Source organism: Mauremys mutica, chromosome 3 (genome assembly GCF_020497125.1).
Source record: "Mauremys mutica isolate MM-2020 ecotype Southern chromosome 3, ASM2049712v1, whole genome shotgun sequence".
In the NCBI taxonomy this organism is placed as follows: Eukaryota; Metazoa; Chordata; order Testudines; family Geoemydidae; genus Mauremys; species Mauremys mutica.
The window spans coordinates 138,619,974-138,632,417 of record NC_059074.1 but is presented as its reverse complement, the minus strand read 5'-3'; the positions used below and the strand labels follow the sequence as shown (position 1 = coordinate 138,632,417).

Here is a 12,444-nt window from a genome sequence, read left to right as displayed (position 1 = left end):
CCCTCCAGGAATTGCCTCTGTATCACACTATCTTTGACCATGGCAATGCTTTCCTTGGCAACTGCCAGGCTTTCCTTTGCCACTGCAACAATCTCCCCTGGAAATCTCCTGATCAGGTTGTCCCTCCATCCCCAGATACTGCCTCCACCTCTCTGCATTTTGGGGGGTGTTTTGGGACTCTGTATTGATATTTGCAATATTTCATCATGAGTTTTCCATTTTCTCCCTTTCATATTTGCCAGACTATCCTCGAGGGTCTGGCCAATGCAGTGCCATAGCTATGGCGGTATTAAAAATAAAAGACAAGTGGTTATTTTTCAAATTCAAGGGAGCCCGTGCTAGCACCTTTTAAAATGCATGTCTAGCTTTACCTCCCTGAGATTCTTCCGAGTCTTGGGAGAACTTTGGAGATGGTAAGTGGTGTGTGCATGAGGAAGGCTGTATTGGGATTTCTGTCTGTGCAGTATATGCTGTTTTGCTTTACAGTTGTGCATGGGAGGGGCGTGGGGAGGATTGAGAATTATGTTCCCCATTTGGCTTTGCAAGCTTTTTTGTGCCTTGGAGGTGCTTATTTATTGTCGGTGACATTAGCAGGGTGAATCGGGGATGAGCTGGTTAGTAATCCTTCCTATATCCCCTGTAGGCTTTCCATGATGTTACACTGAGGCAGGGGATTAGGAGGCAGAGAATGGCCTTGTTCAAAAAGGCAAAGGACAGACTAGCAAGATACCTTGTGAAGTTATTCCGCAAGAATAACGTCTCCCCAGAAGTGTTCCAGGAGTGGAAGGGAGTCACAAGCTACACCAGGGTAGGGGGATGGCCATGCAGCTATTTCTCATAATCTCTTAATCAAAATTGAGCAGTTTCTCAGCCTAAGAGTTTGCTTTATTTCCCCTGAAGACATGTTAAAAGTGCAGAAAAAAATAGGAGTCTGTAATGATTACCTGAAGCACTTGCTGTTACCAGTCTGTAAAAATGTGTGTTACTGGGCATTTACAGGGGAGCTGTAATCTTTGTAGCTTTAAGAGCATGTATTGCCCATGTCTACCAGTGTAAAGTGAGAACATTAGGCGAACTTCTTTTCCTATAGCAAGTGTCTCAATATTCTCTTGAATTTTGCACAAAAGAATGCTTTCCTTATTTGAATTTGCCATGGGAGTTGGTGGGATAGAGGCTGCGGACATATAGTGCAGCTGACAGCCATTTTGAGATGGCGAATGGGGCTTTTGTGGGGTGGGGGAGAAGGGAGGGGTGGCATTTGCCAGCAGGACTGTTGAAGGAAGGGAAAAGGAAAATAAATACATGGGCATGTTCCCTCCATTGTGTGGGCCTGAAAATAATTGGTAGTTGGGGGTTTAGCATGAGACGGAGCTGATTGCTTGGCCAGAGTAGCTGCCATTTTGGAAAGGTGTACGTTGGGAAGGTGCACAAATGGACAGTATGAGCCAAAGGAGGGAGGTGGGGACTTCCGACTCAGGTTTCTAGCTCACATCCACCTACAGCTGCAGCTGAGCCATTGGGGCACTTGGAACAGAAGCTAGCATGGCAGTAAAACATCATCATAATACACTGAAACATAATTATTACATTATTATCAAAATTATATTAAAAGATTTACATGCCGAGGTTCCCTCCATAGGATCAGCCTCCTTAGTCCTTGTTCCTGGTTGCTGCCTGGGAATCAGGCTCGCCTTTCACTTGGTCAGCATCAGTGCCCTAAACCCTAAAGAGATCCCAGCTTTCTGGGGAGATCGCTTAACTTCCCTCTTGGTACTCATCCTCCAATGAGTCTTGCTGCTCATCCTTGGGCAGGCCGGTCAGAAAGCAGCCACCAGGCTTCACAAGGTGCCTGGGTCATGTGGTTTGGTAAAATCTTGTTGAGCTCCTCAAAAAATGGACAGGTTACATGTCCCCTGCTGGACTTTTTCCTGTTATCCCTCATTTTAATGTAGGTGCTCCTGAGCTGTTTGCTCTTTATCCAGCATGGTTCAGCATCCTGGTTGTGGCCTCTCGTGGACATCTGTCTATCAAAGTCCACAAAAAGGTCTTTATTCCAGTGGGTGGCTGCAAGAGCTTCCTGCACGCACCTGCTTCTCCCTAGATAGTGATGAGATCTCAGTGTGCCTCCAAGCAGCTGCTCGAGGCATGTTGTAGGGTTTCTGGAGTCTTATCACAGCTATTGTGATAAACTGGAATCCAGGAGCAAATGGAGAAAATCTGGCTGAGAGCCAGTTTATAAACTGGGGAGGGGGCATCCAGTCAATTTGACCCCAGAGCAGGGGAGGGCACACAGGTAAACAGACAGGTCAGTGATGGTCGCCCACAAAGCAGTGTGTAGCATTCCCAAAGAAGTTTGCAACAGCACTGTGGGCACACAAACAATAGCTTGGACTAACTCACTTCACAGCAGAGTTATTTCAATTTGAAAGAGGACTTCAGAGTATGCAATAAATACAGAGTCAGTGCACTACAATGAATTGTGTCGTCCATATGCAAGTGTTTTCAAACTGGATTAATTCCATTTAGTTCTAGAGTGGCATTTAAATATTTTTATTATTATATGATTTCTTATTTACAAGCTGCCAAGGAGCTTAGGTCATTATAGACCTTAGTAATTGATTTATCATGATCTAATGGCTTGTATTACACTCTATATAGCATGCATTTGGTTTTTGTATTAACCTGCTATGGTGGTGTTCTGCTTCTGCTTCAATCATCCATTTGCAATGAGATCCAGATTCAAACATAGTGGAAGTTATGCACAGCAATGTTTTTAAAAGGCCAGGGTCTAAAAGGTCATATGAATTTGCTAAAAGGTTTTCTTCAGTGCAATAAATGAATGCTGTGGGTGTTATCCTGGAAGATGTCCAGTGTGTTCAGCTCCCCGTACACTTGGAGCTAATGGTAATAAACACCTTGCAAGATGTGTCCATCGCTTTCAGGACCGGGACATCTATTTCTTTGAGCAAACAGGAGTTTGAACACGTTTTATTAAAATGATTACTCAAGGAGGGTCCTAGAGATTCCTGCTACACCCACCACTGGTCACTCTTGTTTTCACTTCAGAAAATTTATTTCCTTCAGACTTTTTTTTTCCTTTATGCTGTGAGTTCTCTCTAGTCTGTTCTTTAGTGGGGGGTTCATTCATTTCCAAAACTCTGGGTTAAGCAACACTGCTCAGCCTATCAGCTGTCACCTTGAAGGATTTTACCAGGGCAGGAGAGATCTCTAAAGCCTGGTCTACACTAGGGTGGGGGGTCGAACTAAGGTACGTGTCTTCAGCTACGCGAATAGCGTAGCTGAAGTTGAACTACCTTAGTTCAAACTTCTTACCTGTCCAGACGCCGCGGGATCAAAGTCCGCGGCTCCCCCGTCGACTCCGCCACTGCCGTTTGCTGTGGTGGAGTTCTGGAGTCGACGAGAGCGCGTTCAGAGTTCGAACTATCGCATCCAGATTAGACCCGATAGTTCGAACTCCGAGAAGTCGAATGCTACGCGTCGACCCGGCAGGTAAGTATAGACCTACCCTAAGATGATGCTTGGCTGCATGTTCCAGTCAGAGCAAGTCACAGGGTAATCCTCAGATAATTATTCTTTCAATATAAATCCCTCTCTTTCTACTTCTCCTCTTAAACTATTTTTAAAAAGTCATGTCTATAACAATAGCAGCCTTCACATTATAACAAGGGAGTATTTTCCCCTTAATTGGGCAACATACTCCTTCATGCAAAATCTGTCATTGGCAGATATCCCCAACTGCCCATGCCCTGAAATGCCTGCAGGATCATGTGCTTTGCAATTAATGGGGAAAAGAGCAGCCTCTCCTCACCACAGAGTATTCTGCACATAGATGTAAAAATAGACTCAGTGTAGAGGAAGATGTTTCTGTCACAGGAAAGGATTCTTTGATTGCAGAATTGACTTAAGATGAAGAAAGGAGAAGGCTGGCTGCTTGATTGCATACAAACAGGGATTGCTCATAATTGTCTTCTAAAATCTAATCAAGTTTTAAATAATGTTAAAAAAAACCAAACAATAAATGTAGGTGATAAGCATACACTCTTGAAATGGTTCACCTCCAATCTGGAAATTGATTAGTTATCACTGGCATGATTGAGTGATTAGCTGATCCCTTCTATCACAGAGCAGCTTTTGTCTTGTCACCAAGGGTATGTCTACAGTGCAAGTGAAGCTGTGATAGTAGTGCAGGTAACCATTTCCCTGCTAGTTTTAACTTAGCTAGCAGGATAGATATGGCAGCACAAGCTTCACCATGGGCTAGCAACCCTTCTAGGGTGCCTGCAAATGTGCTCTGGTTTCTAGCCCTTTCTGAGGTCTATGTTGCCACATCTACATTGTTATTGTTACCTGTGCTACCACTGCTACATTCACACCTTTACTTGCAATGTAGACACACCCTCAACGACTTGGATGGTTTCCTGTTTTTCCATCTTAGGGTACATCTGGACTACCCGCCCTATCGGCGGGTAGCGATCGATTAATCGGGGATCGATATATCGTGTCTCATCTAGACGTGATATATCAATCCCCGAACGCGCTCCCCATCAACTCCGGAATTCCACCAGAGTGAGCAGCGGTAGCGGAGTCGACGGGGGAGCCGTGGACATTGATCCCGCGCCGTGAGGACCCGAGGTAAATCGATCTAAGATACTTCGACTTCAGCTACGCTATTCACGTAGCTGAAGTTGCATATCTTAGATCGACACCCCCCCCCAGTGTAGACCAGCCCTCACAGAACATAAGGGGAGCTACAAAAACTATTTATAGAAAATTGGTCACTGTCACCCGTCGTCATGTTCATTCTGTCGGACCACGCAGGACGGTAGATGGAAAGGAACAGAACTTCTCTCTTCCAGTTCCCTGCCAGAGAAATTATTATAATGGCTGCAAGCCTGGCAAATTGAGGTGTATTCTTAGGACATAATTATGTCCTTGCCATTAATGGGAAGCGGGTACAGAGTGGAATAGTAAAGAGAGTATTGCTAAAATAAAGGACAGAGAGCACGAATACAGACAAAGGAAAATTTTAACCATATAACTGAGACAGAATCGAGAAGTAGTCATGAAAAGCTGGTTAAGTCACACAGTCCTGATGTAAGTGTTGTAAGTGAGTCCATATTGTAAGTGAGTCCATTGCAATGGAGATTAAATAGAAAGCAGCACTGGCAGCACAAAAGTGGGGTTAGAAAATAATTATGTACAGCTAATATAATTTCAGATTGTAAAAAAACATTGAGATAAAACAGAAGGTAGGAGAAATCTCAAACATACAAGCAAGTAGACACAGAGGATCAGGGTATAGTTATTATGCCAAAGATTATTTTACTAGAATATGTGCTGCAATTTAGAATAATTTCTTTCTGCATACTGAGACCAAGTTGTTGTTGTTTGTGACCCACAAAATGAATTGTTATAATACAGTCTACATTCTAAAATGCTAGTGCCATGTTTGTGTGTTCATAGAATTATACAATTTTCCACTTCTTTCTGAATTAAGTTAAAAGCTGGCTAAGTCTTGTTGTTTATACAATTTGATTAAGTAAGCTTCGTACGTTGAAGCTGACTAATAACTTATTTTTGGAGTGCGACATGTTGAGGCCTGATGCTCCCCCTGTATGTGATTTTTCCAGAATAGGGTCTGGGAAATGTACATTTTCATTAATCAGGTTATTCTTGTAGTTTTCTATCAGGGTGTTAGGTTTTGTTGTTCCTCTCAGCCACCACAGAAATGGAATGAAGATCAGCTCCATTCATTATCTTCCTTCCCCACTGAAAAATAAACTACATCCAATTCCCCAAGAGCCCACCTGATGTTTGTGGGAGTCAGGAGAGGCAAGTGTCATCCATGAGCAGGCTCTGTTTCTTCTCATTCGCACTAGGCCCCATTGCTAAAAGTTTATGTAATGCTGCTTCCCACTGGCTTCTCCCCTCAGGGATTTCACAGTGTGGACGGGAGGCCCTTGCTGACTCTGTCAGCATTAACTTGAACAGTTTGCTTTGTGAGTATGGAGAGGGACATAATATCTTAGGCCTTGATCCTGCACCTGCACCTGACAGAGTTCCCATTGGCTTTAGTGGTGCAGGATCAGATCCTTGGGAAAGATGCTGTAACCACGTCAATTACTGTTAAAACTGCCTTGCTCCCAGGTACACTACAGAGGGCAAAGGGGCTTCTCTGATGTTGGGAAAAGTGGAGCATGGTGCAGAGTTGGCACTTGCCCCTTTCCCGCCCCCCCCCCCCCCCGCCACATCCTCTGGGTTATGCAACCCTGTACTTGTCAGAGGGCAGCATGGACCATTTAAGCATTAATCTGGACTAAACAGATATTTTTTTCCCAGGCTACAACTAGGTATGTGAATGGCATCTCTCTTTATTTTTGGAGATGTTTAAACAGGAGTGCAATGCAGATATTGGGAGGTCGACAGTATCTGTGACCCACAGTGGTGAAAATCTTTCTTGAGCCTTTATAAAACAAAAGAGGGGAAAGAAACTATGTGTACTGACACAATGTGACTACAGAAGGGATGTGATGCACACATTTCTAGAAGAAATTATATCAACATATTAAGTACTAGAGTGATGTATTTAGTGAAATCTAAGCCAAACCAATAGATAGCCGGAAGAATTACCTTCAGCTAAATGCACTGGCGAGTGTGGTACTAATGCTAATAAAAGAAAAAGGCATTTACTGCACTGTAGTATTTACCTTTACCATGGTATTTTTGTTTTTTTCTAACTTAGCACTGGAAATAACAATACTTCACCTTATATAGCTCTTTTTATGCATAGATCTCAAAGTGCTTTTCAAGGGAAGAGAAAGTATCATCCTCATTTCTTAGATGGAGAAACTAAGGAATTAAGAGATGAAGTGAGTTAGTTAATGTCACGCACCATGTCAGTGGCAGAATCAGGCATAGAATCCAGTTTTTCTGCCTCCAACTACAGTGTCCTATTCACTGGACTGTGCTGTCACTCAAAGCCAGAGTAAATTTAACTACTGCTAGAGACAAAAGTTCAGTTTCTCATCATGCCTGCCATGTATAAAGCATGAACATCATATCCTTTCTGCCTTGGCGAATTAACCACTTTCCTTTAGTGAGATTTCTACTCTTTCAGCTTTCCCAGTGCCTACAAACCCAAAACTGCTCCTGGAGTTGGACGTTGACGGTAGTGCCACAACCTATCATGCCATCCTGCAGAGAGTGCGACATGTTGAGGCCTGATGCTCCCCTGTATGTGATTTTTCCAGAATAGGGTCTGGGAAATGTACATTTTCATTCAGGTTTATTCTTGTAGTTTTCTATCAGGGTGTTAGGTTTAGCCACCACAGAAATGGAATGAAGATCATGAATGCTATTATTGCAAACAAGCAAAAACAAACAAACAAACAAACTGTAAGAGGAGCAGCTCTAAAGCAACACCTAAGGAAGAAATAGCCTTTATAAATAATCTCAGACTGGAGGGCATTTCTGTAACAAGTAGATGCCATTCATCAGAAGTTTCTTCGGTGGTGCATTATATTTTATTATGGTGCACAATTCAGAAAAAAATACATTGAACTTTTGCACACTGTCATCTTTTTGTCTGAATCAAGACTTTAGTATTAGCCATGTAGGTTATGTATTAACCTTTAACATACTATTGTTGGTAATGTTCTCCACTGTTCTTGTCTGGTGTATATTTCTCTACAGATACAGGATATATTTATGAAAATGTATTTTATGTGCATACTGTATATTTCTAAAGATACATGTGTCAGCCAATACCTTGTTAATGGTATGAACTTTAATTTCACAGATGAAAGAACTTGGTGTCATTGTGTACAACTGCAGCTGCCTCGTCCTAGATTTACAAAGGATATTTGCCTTGTATAGCTCATTAAAATACAAGAATAAAGTGCCTCCAAGTTGGTCTAAGAGATTGTATGGCGTATATGATACACAAAATAAACTGACGCTGCAGCTGAATGAGACAAAATCAGAAGTCTTTGTGTCGGTGAGTTCTTAAGAGAATGTCTGTTCTTTGCCTGTTTAAGCAAGGGCGGGGGGAATATTATTTAACATTTGAGTTTTATTGGGACTGAGAAATTTGGCTTCAGTTGAACCTCCTATTACAACATTGCCTTTACTGCATAACTGAATAGAGACATTGGGTTAGTCTGGTGTTTAATGCCATAAATGTCAAATATCACATGTCTCTTCACAAACAAAAAAAGACAGAACACATATTGACAGAACATGTGAATAGCTACCATGATGTTGCTTACTCCCTGACAGCAGCTCACTGCTGAAAGAGTCGTCGCTACACGTGCTTCAGCACTCTTGTGTACCCAATCTTCTGTAGGTATAACCTTTCCACTTTTAGATTTTTAACACCCAGGAAGTATTCCTATTCAGGAAAGCACTTAAGTCCTTGAGAAATAATGGAACTTAAGCACATGCTCAAGTGCTTCTCTGAAATGTAGCCTAACTTAAGAATATACGCACCAGTACTTTTCATTCACCAACATAAGCTGTTGAAATTGAGAGTCATGGCAGTGACTGAAACTGAACTACAGAGAAAGTACCATAGTTACCGACTGTATAAAACAGAAGTACAAGGGAAATCTGTGGTTGCTGACAGACTGGATCACTTTCTCATCAGGGGAGAAAATAACCATTTCAATAGGTGTATTGTTTGTGGGGAAAATCTATAACCAAATTTGGAGACATTCATAGTTTTTCCCCCCCACTTTTCACATTACATGGATGCAAAGAATAGTAAATTCACTCTGATTTAATGGCATTTTAACTATATGTAGAGCACTGTCATGAATGTAGAGCTTTGAAAATTAACTTTTGTATTGTTACTCTTTCCATGTACTGTAATTCTCAATATTTTTTCTTATAGTCAAGGAACAACAGGAGAGCCCTCATGTGGCTAACTTATTACCTGTACGTTTCAGCTTAGCAAAGAATTTGTAGCTAAATGGATTAATTTTGTATCTAATATTTTAATTATAGCTAGTCCAAATCCTGTTACATTTTCTACTAAAATTAGAGCCCAGTATCTATTTTTTTGCAATGTGACTTTTGGTTGATTAATTATCATAATCATCTTATTAACATAGCACTTCCTCCCCATCCCCATGAATGCATCCAGAGTGCTATATAACAGAAACTTTTATTTATAGATCATTTTAACATCTCCAACATTGAAACAACTAAAACTGGTTGAGAATGCCCAGTACCAAGGGAGGCAGGGGGAATAGGAGAAAGTAAAAAGGCCCAGCATACTAAAAAGCTGTTTTTTAATGGGGAGAAATGGACTGAGATGGAAGAATAGAATGAGCTCTTGGACTCCCCACAGCAAAGGCATGATTCCCCATCCGCCTAATGTGCAATGGTTGAATCCCTGAAAGGTATGTGACTGTATATACCTATTGAGAAGATGCTCAAGGAAGATCTCAAACAGAGCTAGGGCCTACTCCATTAAGGACTTTAAAAAAACACCACCACCAAGTTAGTCAGTCTGAGACTTTATAAGCAGAAGGCAGAGTGGGTATAATATGATTTTAGTTGTTCAAACCAATTTGCAAACCTGCTGCCCCACTCTGAACAAATGGTGAGTCTTGGTGAAATCCTTTCTTGGAGGAGAATACAGTAATGAGCCTGTAGTCACAGAGAATGTGTTCCTATTATGAGGTTATCATAGGGTGAAGAATGACGCAGCCTGAGCAAATGGAGTGTGGGGGGGAAGATACCTTTCATACCACATTTGGCCTGGTCATGAGTGAAAGTGACACCAACCATTTCCGAACAAGTCCTTTTGATAAATGCATGCATGAAAGAAGAGAGCACATCCTCATGCTGCAAAACTTAACCCACCAGTGTCTCTCTCCTCTCCCAGGAGCAAATCCACTCCAACGCGCCCCGCCACTGTGTCATACTAGCATTCCTCCTGGGTGGAGACTGAATGTGTAGGGCCTACAGGGCAATTATATATCACTAGCTAACTGTCCTCAGTTTTCAAATGACCTCTGCAAAAGACCTCATATACACTGAAGAAAATGGGAGCTAGGGTAGACCTACAGTGGATATTGTGCTTCGGTTTGCTCAGTGAGGCCCCATAATTGATACTGATTGATACTTACCATCTAGTTCTGACTTGAACCATGGAAGGGTAGTTCTACACCCACTTCATCTTCCTTTGCTCCCCCATCCACTGTGCTACAGTTTCTCCTGATAAATCTTCTTTTCCTCATGTTTGCTTTATTTCCTATACCACAAGATTGTTCAGGAAGTGGGAATGAGAAGGAAAGAAAGATGCAGTTTCCAAAACCAGATTCGTCCCTTCTTGAAAACAGGATTTTCAATACATCATTTCTCACACCGGACAGCATTGCTCAAGTGTCTAAGGCCTGAGCTACACTAGCGGGGGGGGTTGAACTAAGATACGCAACTTCAGCTACGCTATTTGTGTAGCTAAAGTCAAAGTATCTTAGTTCGACTTACCTGGCTGTCCTCACTGCAGCAAGTCAACTGGCACAGCTCCCCCATCGACGCTGCTTACTCCTCCTGCCGAGGTGGAGTATGGGCGTCGATTACACTGGTCTACAATTTTTGAGAAGTCGTCTGCTTCAGAGATAAAATGTGCTATTTATTATGTATTTTGATGTGCTGAATTCAAATATGACAATTAAAACAACTGATTGGCTACTGTTTCTAAGATATTTAAGTTTTTACATTTTATGTCTATGTATATTGTGTAGATAGTAGAGTTTTAATCATAAATTGTAAACCTAGGTCTTTTCATGTGTTTATGGTTGCTTTACATGATGATATTTCACCTGTCCTGTTTATGTCACACTTTAAAAATCAGCAAAAGGGTTATCTAACTAAAATTTATTATGAAACAAAAGGCAAAATCTATTATGTACATAGTTTAGTCCTATTCAGTGTCTACTCGGCGCTTCTTGGCTTGTCTCTTGTATTCATTAAATGGAGCATCTCTTGTCACTGTCCAGCAATAGTCTGCAAGCATAGATGGGCTCCATTTGCCCTGATAGTGTTTCTCCATTGTTGCAATGTCCTGCTGAAATCGCTCGCCATGCTCGTCGCTCACTGCTCCGCAGTTCGGGGGAAAAAAATCTAGATGAAAGTGCAAAAAATGTATCTTTAGTGATATGTTGCAACCAAGGCTTTTGTATGCCTTGAGGAGGTTTTCCACCAACAACCTGTAGTTGTCTGCCTTCTTGTTTCCGAGAAAATTTATTGCCACTAACTGGAAGGCTTTCCATGCCGTCTTTTCCTTGCCACGCAGTGCATGGTCAAATGCATCATCTCGAAGAAGTTCACGAATCTGAGGACCAACAAAGACACCTTCCTTTATCTTAGCTTCACTTAACCTTGGAAATTTTCCACGGAGGTACTTGAAAGCTGCTTGTGTTTTGTCAATGGCCTTGACAAAGTTCTTCATCAGACCCAGCTTGATGTGTAAGGGTGGTAACAAAATCTTCCTTGATTCAACAAGTGGTGGATGCTGAACACTTTTCCTCCCAGGCTTCAATGACTGTCGGAGTGGCCAATCTTTCTTGATGTAGTGGGAATCTCTTGCACGACTATCCCATTCTCAGAGAAAACAGCAGTACTTTGTGTATCCAGTCTGCAGACCAAGGAAGAGAGCAACAACCTTCAAATCGCCACAAAGCTGCCACTGATGTTGGTCATAGTTTATGCACCTCAAAAGTTGTTTCATGTTGTCATAGGTTTCCTTCATATGGACTGCATGACCAACTGGAATTGATGGCAAAACATTGCCATTATGCAGTAAAACAGCTTTAAGACTTGTCTTCGATGAATCAATGAACAGTCTCCACTCATCTGGATCGTGAACGATGTTGAGGGCTGCCAACACACCATCGATGTTGTTGCAGACTACAAGATCACCTTCCAGGAAGAAGAATGGGACAAGATCCTTTTGACGGTCACGGAACATGGAAACCCTAATATCACCTGCCAGGAGATTCCACTGCTGTAGTCTGGAGCCCAACAGCTCTGCCTTACTCTTGGGTAGTTCCAAATCCCTGACAAAGTCATTCAGTTCAGAGGAGGAGGATGGGAGAAAATGTGGGTCCTGTGACATTGATGGTTCAGGACCAGAAGTTTCATCCTCTTCCTCTTCCTCATCTGACTCAAGTGAGAATGATTCTGGTGCATCAGGAACCGGCAGTCCTTATCCGTGGGGTACTGGGCGTATAGCTGATGGAATGTTTGGATAATGCACCGTCCACTTTTTCTTCTTTGACACACCTTTCCCAACTGGAGGCACCATGCAGAAGTAACAATTGTTGGTATGATCTGTTGGCTCTCTCCAAATCATTGGCACTGCAAAAGGCATAGATTTCCTTTTCCTGTTCAACCACTGGCGAAGATTTGTTGCAC

The 12,444-nt window shown here is 42.1% G+C and overlaps 1 protein-coding gene across 7 annotated transcripts in view; it reads left to right on the top strand.

The window, feature by feature from the left end:
* The window catches only part of PLD5 (phospholipase D family member 5), a 280,023-nt gene that overhangs the window by 244,822 nt on the left and 22,757 nt on the right, over nt 1-12,444 (top strand). For all 7 annotated transcript variants that reach the window (XM_045011366.1, XM_045011372.1, XM_045011367.1 and 4 more), the window contains one exon: nt 7,820-8,017. In XM_045011366.1, the coding sequence (XP_044867301.1) occupies nt 7,820-8,017 (198 nt within the window). The remainder of the gene's footprint in view (nt 1-7,819; nt 8,018-12,444) is intronic.